This window comes from Diplotaxodon limnothrissa, linkage group LG8, assembly GCF_057381915.1.
Source record: "Diplotaxodon limnothrissa isolate DT_005_m linkage group LG8, D_limnothrissa_male_GT1.1, whole genome shotgun sequence".
Taxonomy (NCBI): Eukaryota; Metazoa; Chordata; class Actinopteri; order Cichliformes; family Cichlidae; genus Diplotaxodon; species Diplotaxodon limnothrissa.
Window position 1 is genome coordinate 22,733,819 of NC_140603.1, and position 20,155 is coordinate 22,753,973.

The window sequence follows — 20,155 nt, forward strand, 5'->3', positions numbered from 1 at the left end:
CAGAAGGAGTGAAACTGAATACACTGACCGTGAATACAGACTTTCAAAGTAAAACAGGAAACATGGAGATTAGACAAGACACATGAACCGGGGAGACGTAGTACAGGGGAGATGACATAACCGACAGCATGGACTTGACAATATAAGACACGCAGACATAAACACACGAAGGGCAAGGGAGACTTAATACACGGGTAATATGTACAAATGGCTGGACTGCCTTAGTGACCCTAAACAAAGAATAAACATCAAAATAGGCTAAAACACAAAACACTGGGTCGCACGACCCAGGACCATGACATTCCTTCTCTTTCCTTTTTTTGCCTTGTGTATAAGCAAGCCACTGTGGGAGAGTGTATCCTTGTGTGTGACAGAGTGTGCGTGGTCGTGTCAGGAGCTCAAGGCTGCATTTTTCTTCCTGCTTTGGAATAAATTACAAGGAGCTCTTTTCCTCAACCACATCAAATTCCCACAGTCCACACAAGCACACACGCGCGCGCGCCTGTATGCACACACACACACACACACACAAAAAATGTATAAATACAAAAGATGACAACATGAATGGAGAGCAAAAGCCGAACATTAAAAAGAAGAAAATGTCAAAGGGAAAAGAAACTGTATATGGTATTTCTTTTTTAATTACTGTGTGTGTGTGTGTGTGTGTGTGTGTGTGTGTGTGTGTGTGTGTGTGTGTGTGTGTGTGTGTGTGTGTGTGTGTGTGTGTGTGTGTGTGCCTGAATCCTGAATGTCCTTGCAAGCTGGCTGCGTGTCCTGCTGACGTGTGAGGAGAGTGTGGTAGAAAAGAATATTATGTCCACTATTATCGAAATGTGCTCATCATTTACAACAAATATGAGACAAGAGACAAAACAGATTCACACCTGGTGCCTGTTCTAATTTTTACTGTTAGTTTTCTGGCACGACTTAATGCTTAAATGCTTTAAAAAAACAAAAACAAAAGATAAGTACATGTAGGTCTGAAACAGTTCCTTACTTGGATGTGAAACTAAAGGCAAAAACAAAATATAAAGGCATATGTAGATATCTAGATACCACAGAGACCTGGAACATTCTAATATAACAGAGTCGTTAAACTAATTAACTGAATATTCTGGTTTTAGGTTAAACTCCAAGCATCAGCTACAAGCTTTGCCTTTCATATCAGCTGACTGTCCTGCTTTGTTTTTTGGTGTTGGCACCTGCCAGTACGGAGGAGATGAAGAAGACCATGGAGAAGATTCATTCATGTAGTGAAGGAAGAAATGCAGAGAGTTGGTGTGACAGAGGAGGATGCTAGGAATAGGATGAGATGGAGGCAGATGACCTGTTGTGGCAACCCCTAAAGGGGGCAGCTGAAATAAGAAGAAGAAGAACAACCAAGAGGACTGTGCAGCTGAAACTAAACTAAAGAAGCTTTTTGTAAGCCTACTTGTAACCAGTAATGATGTAAGGATATTCATCTATACACTAACAGACACTTTATTAGATACAACTGGCTGGTACTGCCTCAATTCTTTGTTGCATAGATTCATCAAGGTACTGGAGTAACTTCTATGTGATTGCATGATTACATATCTGCTTTACACAAACTCTCAAGCAGGTATACATAATAAAGTGGCCACTTATGACCAAATGCCGAAAGGCAAAATCGAGTAACCTGAGATTAGACTCCGACCGAAGGCTCTTTGCTACATGTCTTTTGCCACTCTTTCTATTTCTCCCTACTTTACTGTCGCCTCTTTACTGCACTATATAATAACAAGTGAGTGTCTGACGAGTGTATAAGGTACTGCATATTTGGCAGCAAGAGTGTTTTTAAGAAAAGCTGTCGTAACGTGCACTGAAGCTTTTTAGGCAGGACCAGATGACTCAAAGGAAAACTGAAATTTCCATCTGCAGTCATTAATATTTGTGGCACTCTTCTGTTCAGGAACCTGAACGCTTTTCCATGCGTATACATGAAAAGCCAGGGGTGGCAAGAGGAGCAACAAAACCTCAACACAGATGAGCGCAGGCACTCAGGGAAACAGGGATGATAAGTCAGATGCAGAAAATATACAATGAAGTGGTGTGGAGTTGGGTTGCACAGAAGCTTGCAGATGCACGACAGCCAACAATGAGGTTAAATATTATTTTTTTGATCTTATTAAAGGGATCTTTACCTACATTTGACATAATAGGACAGGAAAAAGAAAATACACATTCACAGAAGGAAGAGGACTGCACAGTTTTTCACAGCGCATCACTACACTTATTCTTCTCTTGCAGTCTCAGCTCATAGAACACCAGTCATTTATATCTTATCAAGACGTATGCTCTGTTCTGGAAGTTGTTACACAGTAGAAAAACACACATAACTCCACCCAGCTGAGACCTCCTACATCCTCATACTCCCATGAGCTTTTCACACGCCCCCAGCATTCACTACTGCATGACAGAAAATACCAAAACACCTCACATTTCTCTCTAACTGACCTGGCGCTGAACCCCCGAGCGGACAGACAGGTAAAAGCGTTCATATCAAATGTGGAGCGTGGACCAGAGACAATATCAGAGTAAAAGACACAAAAAGAAGACAAACTAGAAAAGTGAAACCACTCTGTGGACCCTGGCAGACTGAAGTGATGTTGGTAATGACACTAATGATGCTGCTGATCGTTACGATAAAGACGGCAGCAGCCTCGGCGCGCGGCTCTGAAATGGACATTAGACCTGGATTTCATCCCAGTTTGGCCAAACAAACCTCGTGCCCGTCTTGCCAGGTCATGTTTGGAGTCACGGCGTTTCCCTCCAACATCTCCAGCGCCCAGTGCCTGTGAGTACACACAAACACACAAGCACACAGAGACTCACACACAAAAGGATCCACTGGTTGTGGATCCAGATGTTTACTTTTTTTGCCATCATTGTTAGATTATATTAAGCTACCATGCCTAATCATCATCAATGTAACATTATAATACAGCGCTGTGCGGAATGAAACTTTACTGTATGATACTGTCAGCTGTTTGTTATTTTTCTTTGTGTTTCATCCTGATTTTAAAGAAGCACACTATTCATTTAAATGAATTAAATTAATGTGATGTAATATTTAAAGTGTAACACTGCTAGAGTGGTGAAAAATTCATATAAATCCCCTGAAAATTAGAAAAGCCCATAGAAAGCCTTCAATGGAGTGTCACACATGTTAATAGATTTTATTCCCCATTCTGTTTACTGTTTTTAAGGAGATGTATGTACCAGTTTTCCTCGGATTACATTATTCCCCCTCCCCTCTAAATGAAGTCTACCTATCACCTGATCACCATTCTTTTCTGGTAATTGTTTGCAGGCAGTATTTGATAGCATGCTTACACTTTTCTTTCTTTGAGACTCACAAGAGCTAGAAAAACTAAGGAATAGTCAAGTCCAAACCAGCAGAGCCAAAAAGATACCTTTCTGTCTTTACCAAGCTTTACTAAATACATGATCCCAGATATTCAATAATGCAGCTTAAAAGTTTTTCATTCCTTTTTGAGTACCCGCATCTCTCACGCTCCACACATTAAGTTTAAAATAGACCCAGTGATGTAATTCGAGTTTTTTTTCTTTCTGTAGCTTGAAAGTTTGCTTTCAAGAAAGCCTGAAACTTTAAACCTGAACAACCACAAAGTACATAAATTATAGCTTCTGCTGTTTTGTAGTCTGAGCTGATTTCCTTATGTGGAGCAACTTTAATTTGTATAATTGGCGACATCCCTCAAACTGACATGCGAGTGGAGCAGCAAATGTGTCTATAAATCCCACCACCCATTCACCATATTACAGTTTTTTCTGATTGCTTAAGCACATTTTTTGTAACCATTGGCTAATTTTGCAAAACTCTTCACACAAATAAGAAAACCTGTCACCCAATCATCAAAACATTGTAGTTCTCTTGCAAAAGCAAACACAGCTAGATTAACTCTTCACACCTTCGTAAAAATGGTGTTTCCGTATCAAACAGTACACACAAGCCATCATCTCCTAAGCACACAATGCGCCAACTGCACACTGATGGTATGAATACAAAACACATCTGGCTTTTGCTTTCTCTGTGCACAAGGTAGGCTATGTCAGTTTGAGCTCATACTTCTGTCATAGATCCATAAGCATAGAGGGATCCAAACTTCAAGTACTGGTGTACTTGAAACACATCAAAACAAACACAAGTGTTTATTTCCAAGTATAGGATTATTTGCAATCGCCATAATGACTATATGGGTTACTTGGTCTGCAGTGAACATGCTTCCTCTGCCCCCAGCATCTGGTCATCTAGCAATTCTGTAAAGTAACAATTTCAGTATTTTTACATCAGTGGTATTGGTGTGTTTCTCATTGGCATATGGCAGTGCTACAAGTCTTTGTGCGAAGTGACTGTACTAACCGATTCTCATTTCAAGATGTCCTTATGGTACTTGCTACAGTGTAGCGGCTCGAGTTAGGCTGGACCCGTTGGCCAGCTACCCTCAGGGTCATTCCACGGTTGATTACATGGTCCACTATTGTAGCTCTGATGTCATCAGCAATTCTATTTCTTACTCTTCCTACCCTTCCTCTCCCCCCTCCTCATCTTCCTCTCCCCCCTCCTCGTCTTCCTCTTGCTCCTCCTTGTCCTTGTCGTCCTCTTCATCCTACTTCTTCACCTCCACGTCCTCTTCCTCCTCTACTTCTCACTCTTTCTGCTCCCTCCATTGTACTCCGCACACACAGCTTACCTGTATTATAGTGCTTAGGCTGATTGCAAAGTGAACTAATTATCTAAGAAAGTTTTGACATGTGAAAGTGTGCCAGACAGTTGGCAAATTAGTGTTAATGATAGCCATACATGTGTATACTTTTGCTAGGAGTGTGTTGGAAATTTGGTAATTGAGTGTTGTGCAGTGAATTGTGCCTACAGTTTTGCAAAGTGTGTGTTACAAAATTGCAAACTGAGTGCAAAGCAGTTTTTGTGCTTTTAGTTTTGCAAACTCAGTGAGTGGTTTTGCTATAAGTCTGAATAGTTTTAGAGATTGTGCTACAGGAATCACAGTTAGGGTTTAAGCATTCAGAAAAAACTGTAAAGCTATACAGTAGCTATGAAATGTTTACAAATTTGAATCTCATCCGTGAACGTGCATAATCATCCGGACGTTCCTGTCTAATCCTCGCTCATCTGCCTGGACCAGTGGTTCAGTTTTGCTCTCAACTTGACTCGGTTGGTTTCATTAAACATTTAGTGATTCGGGGAAATGCATGCAAAGTTTTTCTGCTCATCCTCGGCACCTTGTAGCGCAGCAGCAGCTACTTACTATTGTTGGCCACTGAGCAGGTAGCCACAGGTTAAAGACCCCCCGCTGAGTTTTCTTGTAAACAAACAAAATGAAGGGTTTAAAAGTCAGAGCTTCCCACCAGGACAGTCTGGGTTATGAGCTTGCAGTCTTTTTCTTTTTCTTATGCTACTTTGTGTGTTACTGTTATCAATCAGCAGAATACAGGATGAAACTGTCGAAGGATTGCGCATTGTGTTGTCTGCACTATAACACGATGATTGCCTTAGCTGTTGCCCAGTTATGATAAAGTCCTGTTTGTACATTTTTTTTAATACAGATTAAGCAATCAAGACATTCATTCATGATTTTGGTACCAGGAAAATGAGCAAAGTTCCCATCTTTAGTGTAGAGAAATCCAAGCCTCAGGTAAAGTTAGGGCTGTGCGATATGACCAAAATCTCATATCCCGATATAAGAATTCTATCGTCCGATAACGATATAAATCACAAAAATGTAACATTTTCTGTAAATTCTGTGAATCTCGGGCAGCTCGACTTGCGGGAAGTGTTCCAGCTGTGCGTCATGTAGCTGGAGTCGAGTGTTTTAACCGATGCATGAAACTATACATTTTTAGACATAAGTTGTAAAGGCCACAGTTTTCTTTGTGAGTATTGCGGGGAAAAGCCTGTTCTAATGTTTGAGTCTAAGGTTTATTTTTTAGGACCTGGCGGCTCTTTTTTAATTCTCATCTGTAAATAATCTGCTCTTTCACGTGATTCAGTTTATTTTGAAAAGTCTCAACAGGATCTTGAGCTTTATTGTGAAAGGTTTATGTGGAACATAAACAAGCGGACACGCGATGCTGTTACAGTCGTTGTTGCTAACGACAACAAATAAAAACAGGCGCTTGTCCGTCCCTGTGGTTATATAAAATATAAGAGAAAGAGAGAACTTTAAGAAATTAATATAGCCACTACAGTGACCATCAAAACGATGAAAAAATATTGCCGTAAACAGTTTATTTTACAACACCACGAAACAAACGATAGCGTAAAATGAAACTTAGACGTTTTTATATTGTCATCCGATATATATCGTTATATCAAACAGCCCTAGGTAAAGTTATTTCTACTTTCATAGTGTCACTTTAACCTGTAGTGCTTGATTAAAGGTGACATGATTGATTTAGGTGTCTCATGCAGATCTGAGGGTGATGCCACTCATAGTAAACAGTGACCTTTTGCTTTGGCTGCTTAAACATTTGCAAAGAATCTCAAGGCCTTCCAGAGAAAGAGACAGGGTGAGGTGAAGATTAGAATCACCCTAAGCATTTATTCAAACTTCTATCGAAACGTACACACGAGCAGTTTCTCCTTACACAATCTATCTTTCCAAAAAAACAGAACAAAAAAACATAGCCTATGAGTAAATACAGCTGACACACACTCAAGACAAGGACACACTTGTGGCAGAAGAAGCAAACATCCCTAGAGATGCGCTGCGATCTCCCAGGAGGCCATGCGTGTGTTCTCTTCTGCTCTATATTTTGCTCGAAGGTCAAGGCTCGGGAACAGTGGGGATATTTGCAAGTATGCAGTAAGTATGCTGCAAGTATGCAAGACCACATGCAAAGAGCTTGGGAACTCGTGTAGACTTTCTTCACATATATTTTGTTTCACACATGAAAAGAAAAAAAATCTCATCGTGACTGAGTAACTGACCTTCTTCAGTGGTCAGTGTGCACACAAAGCCCCTGCGAGCCTTGTGATCAGTGTGAAGTGCTGAAACCTGATGTGAGTGGCTGTTTCTGCATCAACAGGGAAGTTAAGCAGACGCAGATCAGAGAGATTCAGCAGGGCGCCTTCTCCAGCCTCCAGCACCTAATGGAACTGTAAGTGTGCGCCTGTCGATTATGTTTGTTCTTCGATGCGGAGCATAATGTGCTGAGGAGGTCAAAACACACGAGATATGGATCATCCAAACAGACGGGGAATAATTCAGTGGCATTCCAGGAATGCCACTGTATTCATTCAATAAAACAATTGATCTCCATATTGGGGATCAATTTTTTTTTATTGAATGAATAAAATCACTTTGGTCCACATTCATATTTAACAAGAGCTGGAGTTATAGATATTGATTTTGTACTCATGTGACAATTTGTACACGGTGCCAATTACGTTATCACTTTGCTTTCTACATAAATATATTTCTACAATAAACTTTTATAATTAGCAAACAGTGATTTCAAATTAAATTGTTCTTTTTTTCTGCTGCTATGAATCATTTTAATTAGTAGTGATTAAAATATTGCTCAAGCAAGGATCAGTTGTTCAGCTTCAAAAGTGAAAATAGTTGCAGGTGCTGACTCTTACATGTTAAAGTGTAAAAGAAAGCAATCACAAGTTAAAAAATGTTTGATAATAGATTGAACTTTTTAGTTGCCTCTGTTGTGATTTTCATGATTCATCTGCAGAGTTTATTTAAGAGACTTATTGATTTTAAAACCATAGGAATTGCAAATAGAAACTGTGTTTTGCACATATATTTAACCTGGGTGTGTCCTACACCCAAAGTTTGTTTTTATTTTTTAATAACTTTACAGGAAAAATCCGAGGATTCTGTCTGATTTGAGACATCGATTACAAAAACCCCTCCTATAATAACTTTTAAATTCTTTACTTCTTCTTTTACTCATCATTACTGCCAACTACAGGACCATATCCGAGAACGACATGCTGGAGAGTATCGGTGCTTTTGCCTTTTCTGGCCTCCCTCAGCTCACCAAAATGTGAGTATACTGATTACTAAAAGCCGCTGACTGCATAAAACAGATTTTATCCTACATGTTTGTGTTTAGTCTTTGTAATGGAACATGAAGAGCTCTGGCCTCTGAGGAAGATCACCCAAATAGTTGAGAAGTTAAGCATCCGAGGGGTGGCGGAGACAAAAAAAGACTCCAAAGAATGAGTGTGAATGAATAATAGACCACATGATTTTTTAAAATATATTTCATATTCGTGTGTTTCCCTCAGTTTAATATCTAAAAATGCTGCTCTGAGGAATATCGGGGCTTTTGCTTTCTCCGACCTCCCTGAACTCAGTGAGATGTAAGTATAACTGGCAGGATAATAGCACCTGTGAAACCCCGTAATTGCAAACCAGTCATTTATATTAATGAGAATCTGACTGAAATATGTTTCTTTCAGAATCATAACAAAGTCAAAACACCTGAGTTCCATCCACCCCGATGCATTCAGGAACATGGCAAGACTACGGTTCTTGTGAGTACTCAGTGAGAGTTCACATTTCTACCACAGTTTGTCTCTCAAAACTGATTGTGAGTCCAAAATAGGTCACGGGTGACAGCCCTACTTCTGATGGCCCGCAAATGATCAAAGACATTATTTTTTAATGAGCTTGGCTCCCCGGTGTCACCCTTCATCCCCAACATGGGGGGGGGAAAGTCTTTTTTTCCACAAAATGACTTAAAGGCCATTTCATGACTGCTACTTTAATTTGTTGCAAACAAAAAAGTATTATTTTATGTCTTTTGAAACAATCTCAAAGTAGCAGTTTATAAAGAACACTGCAGCGCTCAAATCCCTTACAGACATTCTTAACTGTTACTGTTTGTCCCAATTTGTGAAAACTGGGACACATAAACAGAAATCTGCGATGGAAAAAAATAAAGCGATTGCTTTTTTAAAGAGGGCCACCTTAGTGCAAGTTTAGTTTGTTTTCAAATATTTTCCTTGGGGGTCGTGGGGGTGTTATTATGCTTGTTTACGGCTCCATATTGTTAATATAGCTTTGCAAAATTTGCAGTTCAAAATACTCCTTATTCATCTTATGCTGGGCCTTTATGCAGCCCATGGAAATAATCCATTTCATCTTCTATGAGCAGGTGGGTGAGGCTCTAGACCAGGGGTCCCCAATCCCAGTCCACGAGGGCCGGTGTCCCTGCAGGTTTTAGATGTGTCCTTGATCCATCACAGCTGATTTAAATGGATAAATTACCTCCTCAGCATGTCTTGAAGTTCTTCAGAGGCCTGGTAATGAACTAATCATGTGATTCAGGTGTGTTGACCCAGGGTGAGATCTAAAACCTACAGGGACACTGGCCCTCATGGACTGGGATTGGGGACCCCTTCTTTAGACTTAGAGCCAGACCTGTGTAAGAGGATCATAATAGGAATTCTGGCCCTCTTTAACATCACACAGAGCCAAAAGTAGAAAAAAAACTGTCGGAGCAGCCTGAAGCCTGAGCTTTTGGCTCACAGGTATTACTTGACTATATGAAAGTAATTCTTGCCTCACAGCAAGAACGTCCTGGGATTGAAATTGTACACCGGTTAATGGGTGATTTTAAAAGATTTTAAATTGGCTGTATAGGCGCCTACACCTGATTTAGAATATTTTAAATGGCTGATCCTGTTTCCTGATCCACTAAAGGAAACACGAGAAATCAAATCAGAAGTCACTGACTGACAATCAAAGACAAAGACCAAGGAAACACTACATATACATACACACACACAGATAGGGGTAACAGCTGGTTTCCAGTTGGTTATTAAACAGATGAAAACAATCAGACAGTCTGATGGCCGAATGGCAAACAATCACAAAAAGAGGTAAACGTAGGAAGTAAAACCAAACATAAAACAGGATGTAAACAAGAGACAATTAGACATGAGGGCTACGACTAAACGTGATAGGAGCAACAGGAGAACACAGAAAGCAGGAGAAACTACATGCACAAAGAAACATAATATAACCCACAAATATAGCAGGGACCGAAACACAACAAATGGCCTACATTACAAAAACACGTTGGACCTCATTGGTAAACGGTGCCTATGCACCAATCTGTGCATAAACCATGAATATGAATATTTCATGCACAAATCTGTGATTCATCGTAGCCCGAACCCTAACCTTTAATCCAGGAGTTCTCAAACTTTAAAGGGTCTTCATAATGTTGACATCCAATTAGCTGGTTCAGACTTAAAATCACTTATCAACATGGAGTGACTCAGAGATATATTTAGTATAATTAGCTACCTGGCTGGTTAATAAGCCAGGCTACTCAGCAGTTGTAGCTCAGCGCCCCCTGAGAGGAGCAAATGTTTTCATGACAGACTGATGTGAAGTGTCACAATTATATCAGAGTTTCTGCAGTGAAAATGTGGGAGGAAGCAATGGATACGTTACACTTTTGTTATTAGTAGAAAGTTTCTCCATTAGTTTCTCCACGTAATGCTAAAATATGAATCATAAGCATGAAAAATTCACCTAACTTGGGGGAGAAACTAGAGTTGTATTTTTAGGCAATTTGTTACTAGCTGCCACAAAAACACATAATTTGTCCCCATTTTTATTACTGAATTTTTTAAAAATGCCAATGATAGCACACAGAGCAACGAACATAAAATGGCATTTTTGCACCAACAATGAGATTCCCGAGAATCGTCTTTAAGTTATGTTAGGATGGCAGACACATCAGACATCAGTATGTCTTTGTTATTTTTTAATCTAATTTATTACAATGGATGAGACAGTGTATGTGATTTTATCACTGCTACTCCCTGCTTAGTGTCTGCTTTTCAGAGGTTACAATTTAGTAACATGTTCTGGTTAAACCTTTACTTTTACATCACAGGACTATCTCCAACACCGGGCTCAGGATTTTTCCAGACTTCTCCAAGATCCATTCCACCGCCTGCTTTCTGCTGTAGGTCTCAGTACAATTACAAAAAACGATCTCATATACACGCCTCCACATGTGAATTTATAGGCTATTATATGCATACAGAATTAAATACTCCCATAAGAAATCACACCACTAATCATATATTACTGCAGTAAGAATTCAGCAGTTCTTACCAAACAGACTATCAGGAACACGCACCATCTGTCCCTAGCCGTCATCCTTTAAAAATCCATATTCAAACTGTCTCCCAACTGACATCTGTCATCTTCAAAAAGACAGTGGATTAGACAGGCACTGCTGAAGGCTTCCTAATGTTTTACACCTTCTGCTGTTTTGGGGGGGTTTTCCACTAAAAAATGTATTTCTACCACTTACTTAGCAATAGTGGTCATTTATCTTAAAGTTTTTGTTCTTTGTACTGCTTAGGGATCTTCAGGACAACAGCCACATAAAGAGAGTCCCTGCCAATGCCTTCAGAGGCCTCTGCACTCAAACCATTGCAGAGATGTAAGCGATTCATCTTTCTTTTTTAGAAACACATCACCCTCACAGATCCAAGTGGGCATTACATGCACAGTGATGAATGTTCCACGAAATGCTCTTTGCCCTCTTCACTGAGTTTCTCCTTTTTTTCTATGTTTCATACTCATACTTTTATTGCCTTTTATAAATTTTTGTGCTTTCCTTTTCAGCTGCAGATCATTAATCTAACATAAAATTACATTTTTTTGCTTTTTGCATATGTCACAGATTGTTTTCTTTGAAAAAAAAAATGAAAGCATTAGTGTAATTTTGAGATAGCAGTAATTAATTACCTCTATTTAAGGCTTCTTGATGCTTTCACTCAATCATTTTCATCTGTAAAAAAAACTGCTGCTAGTTTAAAAATTAAGATTTTAAATCAACCCACATACTAATAGAGCAATGTTGTACAGAAGAGTGAGCCAAAGGTTCTCCACAATGATGTAAGAGACCGATAAAGTCATACAGAAACAACTTACCAAAGTTATGCTACTCAAGGTGATTCTACAAGCCACCAAATTCTGGGGAGTTTAGTTTTAGTGTTTAATTTTTAACAGGACTTCAGAGAGTCCTACGAAAACTTTGTTAGCAGTCATTTGGTAGGTACAGATCGAAAATTTGAGTTAGCATTAGTTCAACCATGACAGGTTCCAGTAGTGAAGATGCAGCTTAATTGCTAATGAATTATTGATATCAATCCCGTATTACTGAAGCCAGTGTGACCTTTTTGATTTTAAAAACCTTTGCTGACAGCACTTTTACTTGTAGCAGTAGTTTAGCTGTTTGTTTAATGTGCCTAAATCACCAGGAGCTTTAGCCAGCAATAGGTTAGCTTAAACGTTAGCTTAACATAGGAGACAGCAGTGGAGCCACATTTCTGTATAATTTACTGTATAACTTAATTTATAATTTATCTACTAATAAAAATTGTATTTGTTCAGCTCTTGTGGTTTTACAGGGATGATATGTCTGACTATTTCTTGGCTTTAAGTAGCTTATCGGGCAGTCAGGAAGTTACTCTACCTATCCAACAAATAGTCTGGCACATAACCTCGTGTAAAACGGTTTTGATTTGGGGTTTTTTTTTTTTACACTTTCAAAAAAACAATATAATGTGTTAACTAATGAGTCTTACAGGAGGGAGTAGGTGGATTTTTTAAACCTTTGAATTGTGCCAGGCTAGTTATCATTATTATTATTTCCTTCCAGGCTTTGTACTAAGCTAATTCAGAAAGGGTGGTACCAGTTGAAGGAAATAAATGTCAAATTTGCTTTTACATGTAAAATATGTAAGTATGTATCACTAAATGCCACTCACTCATCATTCCTACAGGAATAAATGCACTCTGCAGTCCCAGTTACCTCTTATGAACTCTGATAACTGGGAATCAAACTGCATAGTCTTCAGCTTATGAAGAGCAAAAAGTCTACTTTAAATTCTGTGTCTGATAAATAAATATTCGTTCAAATTCAAAGCTTCAGGGCCATCATTGGTAGGCTGTGACTCTCTGCACCCAGACTTCAAAGCAAGTTTATTATTCTGTGACTGCGCGGTAAAAAAGCGAACAAAACCATCTTTGTTTGTGCAGCTTTTATCTACAGAACTCGATGTTCTCCAATTCAGTCAGCAGTGCCGGGCTAGTTGTTATTATTATCTTTTTTTCCTACCAGACTTTGTGCTATAGTAATCCAGAAGGCTGCTGGCTGTAAATTAATAGAGATGGATAAAAGGATGCAATCAGCACTCAGCAAGAAGAAGCTGGATTTTTTTTCCATAAATGCAGGATCCTTCCAACAAAACATTTTGATGGCAGCGTCTGAGATCCATACTGTTAAATACAGAAGAAAAGTAGGAAGCAGAAGAGGCAGTAGAAGGCGACACAATCATATCAACGCTTTACTCAGTGTTGCACTAAAACTCTTTGTATTTGTACAGCTTTACTCACTGAGAACAAAAGAAGTGCAAACACTAAAATTGGCATTGATAGCTAAGTAAGTTTACAGTTGGAAATGTTCTGTGTTGGAGCCACATGACTGTAATTTGGCTTCCCTTTCTAATGACAGACGGCTCACCAGAAATGGCATCAAGGAGGTGGCAAGTGACGCCTTCAACGGAACAAAGATGCACAGATTGTGAGTCACAGGCAGAGACACAATTACAAACAGAAGATTTAAAAAAAAACATACACATTTAACTCCACTCTCTCTTTCTCCCTTGCTCTCAGGTTCCTAAGAGGCAACCGACAGCTTACTCACATCAGTCCCAGTGCCTTTGTGGGTTCCAGTGAGTTGGTGGTACTGTAAGCATGACATTCAACAGTAACTCATGCCTAAATGATTCACCCTGCTCATCATACCTTATTAAAGTCAGAATGTTGGAGAAAGCAGGGGGTGGGAGATGATATCTGCACAGACTTGGAAAATCTTTACAGATCTAAGATTAAAAATAGTTTAGGGTCAGGTGAACATGATGGACTCTACCTGGAAATGGAGATTTCTGTTTATTCCCCTAACAAAGAGACATGTCTACTGAAGTAAGAATCAGACAAATTATTTGTTATTCTTTTGGACTATCATCACTGTGATGTTTTTTTCCTTCACTCCCTGGCAGTCACTTGGCAATCAAACAGTAGCTTCTCTTCAGCTTCTTTCTTTTCTTTTTTTTTATTCAGCTGGCACTTCTCTTAAATCCAAGTGCATTTCATGAAAATTTATATTTTATGAACTGATCAAATCTCTATTACAGACAGCACACTAAGGGGAAGAGAAGAATCTGTTAAAAAGGCAGTTCACCCCTAAATTAAATTAATGCATTTTTCCTCTGGGCTGTGGTGACATTTATCCATCTAGATTGTTTTGGTGTGGGTTTCCCAGCTTTGGAGATATTAGCTGTAGAACTGTTTGCCTTCACTTACATGTGACAGAACTGAAAGACACTTGCCTTGCGGTGCTTAAACCATAAAAAATATTATAGTACTGTGCAGAAATCTTATATTTTAGAGTGAAAATTGTAAATGGATGCAGCGATTCTTTAAAACAGTGTAGAACGCAAGTGAGAGAGAGTTTGTCCTGACCTAACCCGCACACTGTGATAACGATTTGCACCAGAAATTTCACCTTCAGATTCATCACTCCATAAGACCCATCCACACTGATTTTCAGTCCAGTTCTTGTGTAATCTGGCATGCCTCAGCCTTTTCTTCCTGTTTTGCTTCCTTAAGAAGGGCTTCTTGACAGCCATCCTTTCACTGAGAGCATTTCTCATGAGCCTTCAGTGAACAGCAGATGGATAAGCTGAAGGGCCTGATGCGTCTCTCAGGCCCTGTGTCACGTCTTTGCTGGATTTTTTTCCTCCCATTTCTTATGGACAGGAAGTTCAAATGTTGTTGTTCATCTGCTGTCGATAGTTTTAGGGGCTGCTACTTCTTCTTTTCTCCTCCACTTGTCCAGTTTCCCTCATTTTTCAACACATTGAACACAATAACATGATTTGCCAAGCTTTTGGCTAACAGCTCTTAGGGAATCACCTTGGCTAAAAAAAATGTATTTTATGCCTGTCAAACTGCGGTATTATTTTAGTATTTCTGGTATATTCAGTTGAAGAAATTGGAACAAATGATGTGTTTCTGTGACAGGCTGCTTGTAACAAAGTGCCTAAAGATACAATTTAGAACTGGTTCTTCGCTGAGATTTTTGTTATGTATAGACACGGCACTAGTTAATCACTTGAGTTAGGTGCTATTTTTATACTTGAATGATTCATAGCTGAGTGTTCAGTAGTTGAACAAAACAACCCAAGTTTCCTTGTGAAAATGGTAAGTTTCGAGGATCGGACTGAAACTGAGTGAAAAAGCAGCCAATGTCCAAAGAAAGACTGAAAGTCCTTCTGAAAGCCTGGAAACTTGTTGCTGAAGACCACTCTGTAAAAATTTTAAGACACCAGGAGACGAAATCGTAAATGCAGTGGCACGAGTTAAAATTCAACTCAAGGCCCTTTGTCGCATGTTTTCTCCTACTCTCTCTCCTAGCTTTGGTGTCCAATAAAGGCAGAAAAAGGCTTAAAAATACCAAGAAAAAATGTCTCTTTCCCAAAACATGGCCAGGTTACTCAACAACAAAAACATATTGACAAAGCTTCCTGTGAGCAGGAGGAACTGTTTGCTTTCTGCTGCTTCCATTACAGCTCAATCGTGAATGGAGGCCATTAAGGTTTATCATTATGTCTTATAATGTGAACATGCCCCTCATTACAGGGAAATCCCATCTTCCACCAGGTGATAAGGCCTTTATGTAAGTTCCCCAAAGAAGGTCCACTCTCTTATGTTATGTCTTATTTCTTCTTGGTTATCTCTGCCAGGACCTACTCTTTAAAGTCCTTGTGATATGTTAATTTCCCTTTCAGGCCATGTCAACCTTGCGTAGGTTATCTAGGGCATTTTATCCATCTCCTCCACCACCAACCTTTGAACTCTTGGGGGGCAGTCACTATTTTCTATGTTCATCAGTTGAGCTCTGGTTTTTGAGATGTGGTCTTTGAGTAGAGTAGAAAGAAAACAAGGTTTGTTGAGTTTTTAAAAGTTTGTTTGTAGACAATTTAACTACCTCAAAGAAAGACTCTATTACGTTCGAGAAATGACAGAAATTTTGACCAGAAATGTCTTCAAAACCAAGCAGCTCACACCAAAAGAATTACTTCAATAAATACCACTAGAGCCCAGAGGAAAAGTATGTCTGTTTGCTTCTTGGGGGTGAACTGTCCATTTAAGCATGCTATTGATTCCGGAAATAAAATTTTAACTCACTTTTTTTCTCCGCTTGCTTCTGCAGAGACATCTCTGAAACAGCCCTTGCCTCTTTGCCAGACTCGATCCTTGGAGGCCTCAAGAGGCTGATCGCCGAGTCAGCCTTCAACCTGAAAGAACTTCCTCCTCTTCAGCTCTTTACCAAACTGCGCCAGGCAAAGCTGACATACCCATCACACTGCTGCGCCTTCCTGAACATGCACCGAAACAGGTACGCGTGCTCTGCCAGTCAAAAGACACCTGAAGATGTTTTTTTGGAAATTGTATGAGATTTGGGGGAAGTTGCTTCTTCACTTTGTTGCAAAGAGTTACCTGGTAGGATTGAAACCACTCTTACTGTTTATTAAATGTGGCACTACAGTGTGAACTGTCTGTGAAGCTTATATTCAGTCGCTTCAATCCAGTGGCTCTCTCACTGTGGGGTATAAAGACTACAAAAAGGCTGGGAAAAAAGCTATGAAGTGAAACTAAATTTAATTTGATTTTCTTTTGTAAGCGAAAATATAACAAACAAGATTTTTGATGCTGTTTTGGATCATAAATAATAATGTGGGCTGTTAGGCGTGAAGCATTTTTGCCTTTTGAAGTGAGGCATGCCAGGAAAATGTTGGGAGACACTGGGATGAGCCCTTACATGGACGTACACAAATGTGTGGGTTGGTTTGTTTTATGGTCTTTTCAAAATCCTATTTGTCCATTTCTGGTTAAATGCCACTGAGTCAACAGCTCAAGCAGTTGCTGAAACAAAACTCATTTACTTTGTTCCTGTGTTGTCCACTTTGTGTGTATTGTTGTGTACTAGATCGGGATGGCACTCACTGTGCGACAACCCCGAGGCTAAAAATAACCTGCACTTCTTCAGGGAACACTGCTCCAACTCCACCTTCATCACCTGCAGCCCAGCCCCTGATGACTTCAACCCCTGTGAAGATATAATGTCTGCTGCCCCCTTACGCATCCTCATCTGGATCATCTCTGTCCTTGCCCTGCTGGGCAACACAGTAGTTCTCCTTGTATTATTAGGTATGTTATGTAATTAAAAGGTATTTGGATATTTATGTCTAGAACACCTAAATAAATATTTCTCCAGCTCCATCACTGGAACTGACAGATCTTCAGGCCTTTCTGGTTTAAAGTAAACCCAGGAAAACTTTTTAATACATTGTTTACCTTCTCAGTTAATCTATTTTATCAGAGACCATTTCCTGAAACCTGACCAAAGACTTTTTCCCCGAAACTTAACCAAAATGTATGAAAGCGTGTTTCTGCCACTTTATTTGGCTATAATTTAACATTTTTGGCTATTAACTCCATTTTCTGAATTAGGTATCTCAAACGTTTGACTTACTCAGAAGTTTTAGTTAGTAAGTCAAAACCTTGAGATGCGTAATTTAAATATTTGAGACAATAGCCTTAAATTTTGAGATATTTTGAATTTGGGTGTTGTTAGCAGCGAAGGCAGGAGGAACCCAAGCTGTGGCTCTGCTGCTCTGATTAGTCTGCAGTTACACATATCTGTGTGAAATACGCTCGGATGCCCTGTGGGTTCTGAAACCTTTCCTTTCATGTGCAGCATAGGTTTTGGGGAAACTGTAGCCATTCTGAGGGATTAGACACATGGACTAGCCATCCTTTGCCATGGGCCTCGAAAAGCCTCAGGCGCACCTCACAGGACACGCAGTTTCAGAAATGCTCTAACCCAGCTGTTTAGCCATGACAGTTTACTCCAAATTGTCTGGAAACTTCCTTTTACTTGCCCACATTTCACGTTTCCAAAGCAGCGAAATAAAGAAGTGACTGCCCATTTTCTGCTTAACATATCCTACAACCCCATTAAAGGTGCTAATGCCATTGCTACCATGTTATTCACCCATTTAATATTTAATGTTATGGCTCATTGGTACTTTGGATCTGCTAAGTGGATTTTATTGCTGATATTTATTTATTTGTCTTCTTTATCTGTGATCAGGCAGCCGCTATAAGCTGACTGTTCCTCGATTCCTCATGTGCCACCTGGCCTTTGCTGACCTCTGCATGGGCATCTACCTGGTAGTCATTGCAACCGTGGATATGCTCACACGTGGACGGTACTACAACTATGCTATAGACTGGCAGATGGGCTTGGGCTGCAATGCTGCAGGCTTCTTCACGGTGTGTATTCATCACATCACATCACATAGTGACAACGCTCATTCAAGCATGTGTTTGAATTGTAAAGTAGCATGTCTGTGTGTCATTTACAGGTGTTCGCCAGTGAGCTGTCAGTGTTTACCTTAACAGCAATCACCGTGGAGCGCTGGCACACCATCACGCATGCTCTGCGACTTGACCGCAAACTTCGCCTGAGACACGCTTGCATCATCATGACAATAGGCTGGATCTTCTCCTTGCTGGCTGCACTGCTGCCCACAGTTGGGATCAGCAGCTATGGCAAAGTGAGTGTTAAATTTCACCACTACATGCTGATACAATTACTACAAGGTGGTACTTCACTCCTTTCTTAAACCAACCATCACTCTACTTTTATTGCTCTACTACTTTTACTACTACCGGTACTCCTAATACTGTAGGTGTCTGCTAATTTAGCCTGCCAGTCGATAGTTTATATTGTTGAATTATGTCAAGACCCCCGAATACTGTTTATTGTTTTTATTTCTTCATGCAGGTGAGCATCTGCCTCCCCATGGATGTTGAGTCCCTGGTCTCCCAGTTCTACGTGGTCTGTCTTCTCCTCCTCAACATCTTGGCGTTCTTCTGTGTGTGCGGCTGCTACCTCAGCATCTACCTCACCTTTCGCAAGCCTTCATCAGCGCCAGCCCACGCCGACACCCGTGTGGCTCAACGCATGGCCGTCCTCATCTTCACAGACTTCATCTGCATGGCTCCGATCTCTTTCTTCGCCATCTCAGCTGCCCTCAAGCTGCCTCTCATCACCGTCTCAGACTCGAAGCTACTGTTGGTGCTATTCTACCCCATCAACTCATGCTCCAACCCCTTCTTATATGCCTTTTTCACCCGTAACTTCAGAAGGGATTTCTTTCTCCTCGCAGCTCGCTTCGGGCTGTTTAAGACTCGAGCGCAGATTTACCGGACAGAGAGTTCCTCGTGTCAGCAGCCAGTGTGGACCTCTCCAAAGAATAGCCGTGTTATCTTGTATTCCTTGGCCAATACGCTAAGTCTAGATGGAAAACAAGAGTGCTGACTTTTACCCACATTTACAGGTATGGACTTTTTGCCTTGATTGCATATTATATCGATACAAACAGGCTGCTAATTCCTTAAAATGATGCCTTAGATCATGAATTTCGATTACTACCTGGGAAATTTTTTCTGTCTTCTTAGACCAGAAAGATCTAAGAAAAAACACAAAATTCAACCAAGTGAAAGGCAAAAGAGCTGAGAACTCATTTTTGACAATTTGACCCAGGAGTCTGCAAAACACAGTGATTGTTAAAATAAACAATGCTCTTGCTCTTGCTTCTGTTTGTGCTCCTAATCTGATTCTGTGTTTATTGGGCTTGAGCCAGTGAAGGCTTCCACTGAAGACTGCGCTTCGGTTAGTAAATAGCATCCAGAGACCCAGCTCTCAACAGAAGTGATGATCCTCCATATAAAGATCTGGGTCAGTTCAACAAAGAAGTTGATGCTTGTCTCTGTGCAAGTCTGAGATCTCTGTTAGGGATGTACATGTACAAGTGGTCAAGATTAGACTTCCAGGCCATGAGACCAGAGGTGTACAAGTCACAAAAAGCTTTTTATAAAATTATATTTATATGTCGCCACAATCTGAGCAGTTCAGACCCAAGAGAAAGCATGCATACCTACCATGTTTTCACCTCTCCTTT

General features: G+C 40.1%; 1 protein-coding gene across 1 annotated transcript; it reads left to right on the top strand.

Annotated features, from left to right (window-relative positions):
- Positions 1-2,527: 2,527 nt before the first annotated feature.
- On the top strand, positions 2,528-19,512 carry fshr (follicle stimulating hormone receptor). The gene is made up of 14 exons (XM_085360898.1): positions 2,528-2,818; positions 7,093-7,164; positions 7,990-8,064; positions 8,309-8,383; positions 8,483-8,557; positions 10,936-11,007; positions 11,413-11,493; positions 13,573-13,641; positions 13,734-13,808; positions 16,336-16,521; positions 17,113-17,333; positions 18,280-18,461; positions 18,554-18,745; positions 18,976-19,512. The coding sequence occupies exons 1-14, from the start codon at positions 2,628-2,630 to the stop codon at positions 19,510-19,512; spliced, it is 2,103 nt and encodes a 700-aa protein (XP_085217024.1). The 5' UTR covers positions 2,528-2,627.
- The last annotated feature ends 643 nt before the right edge of the window (positions 19,513-20,155 follow it).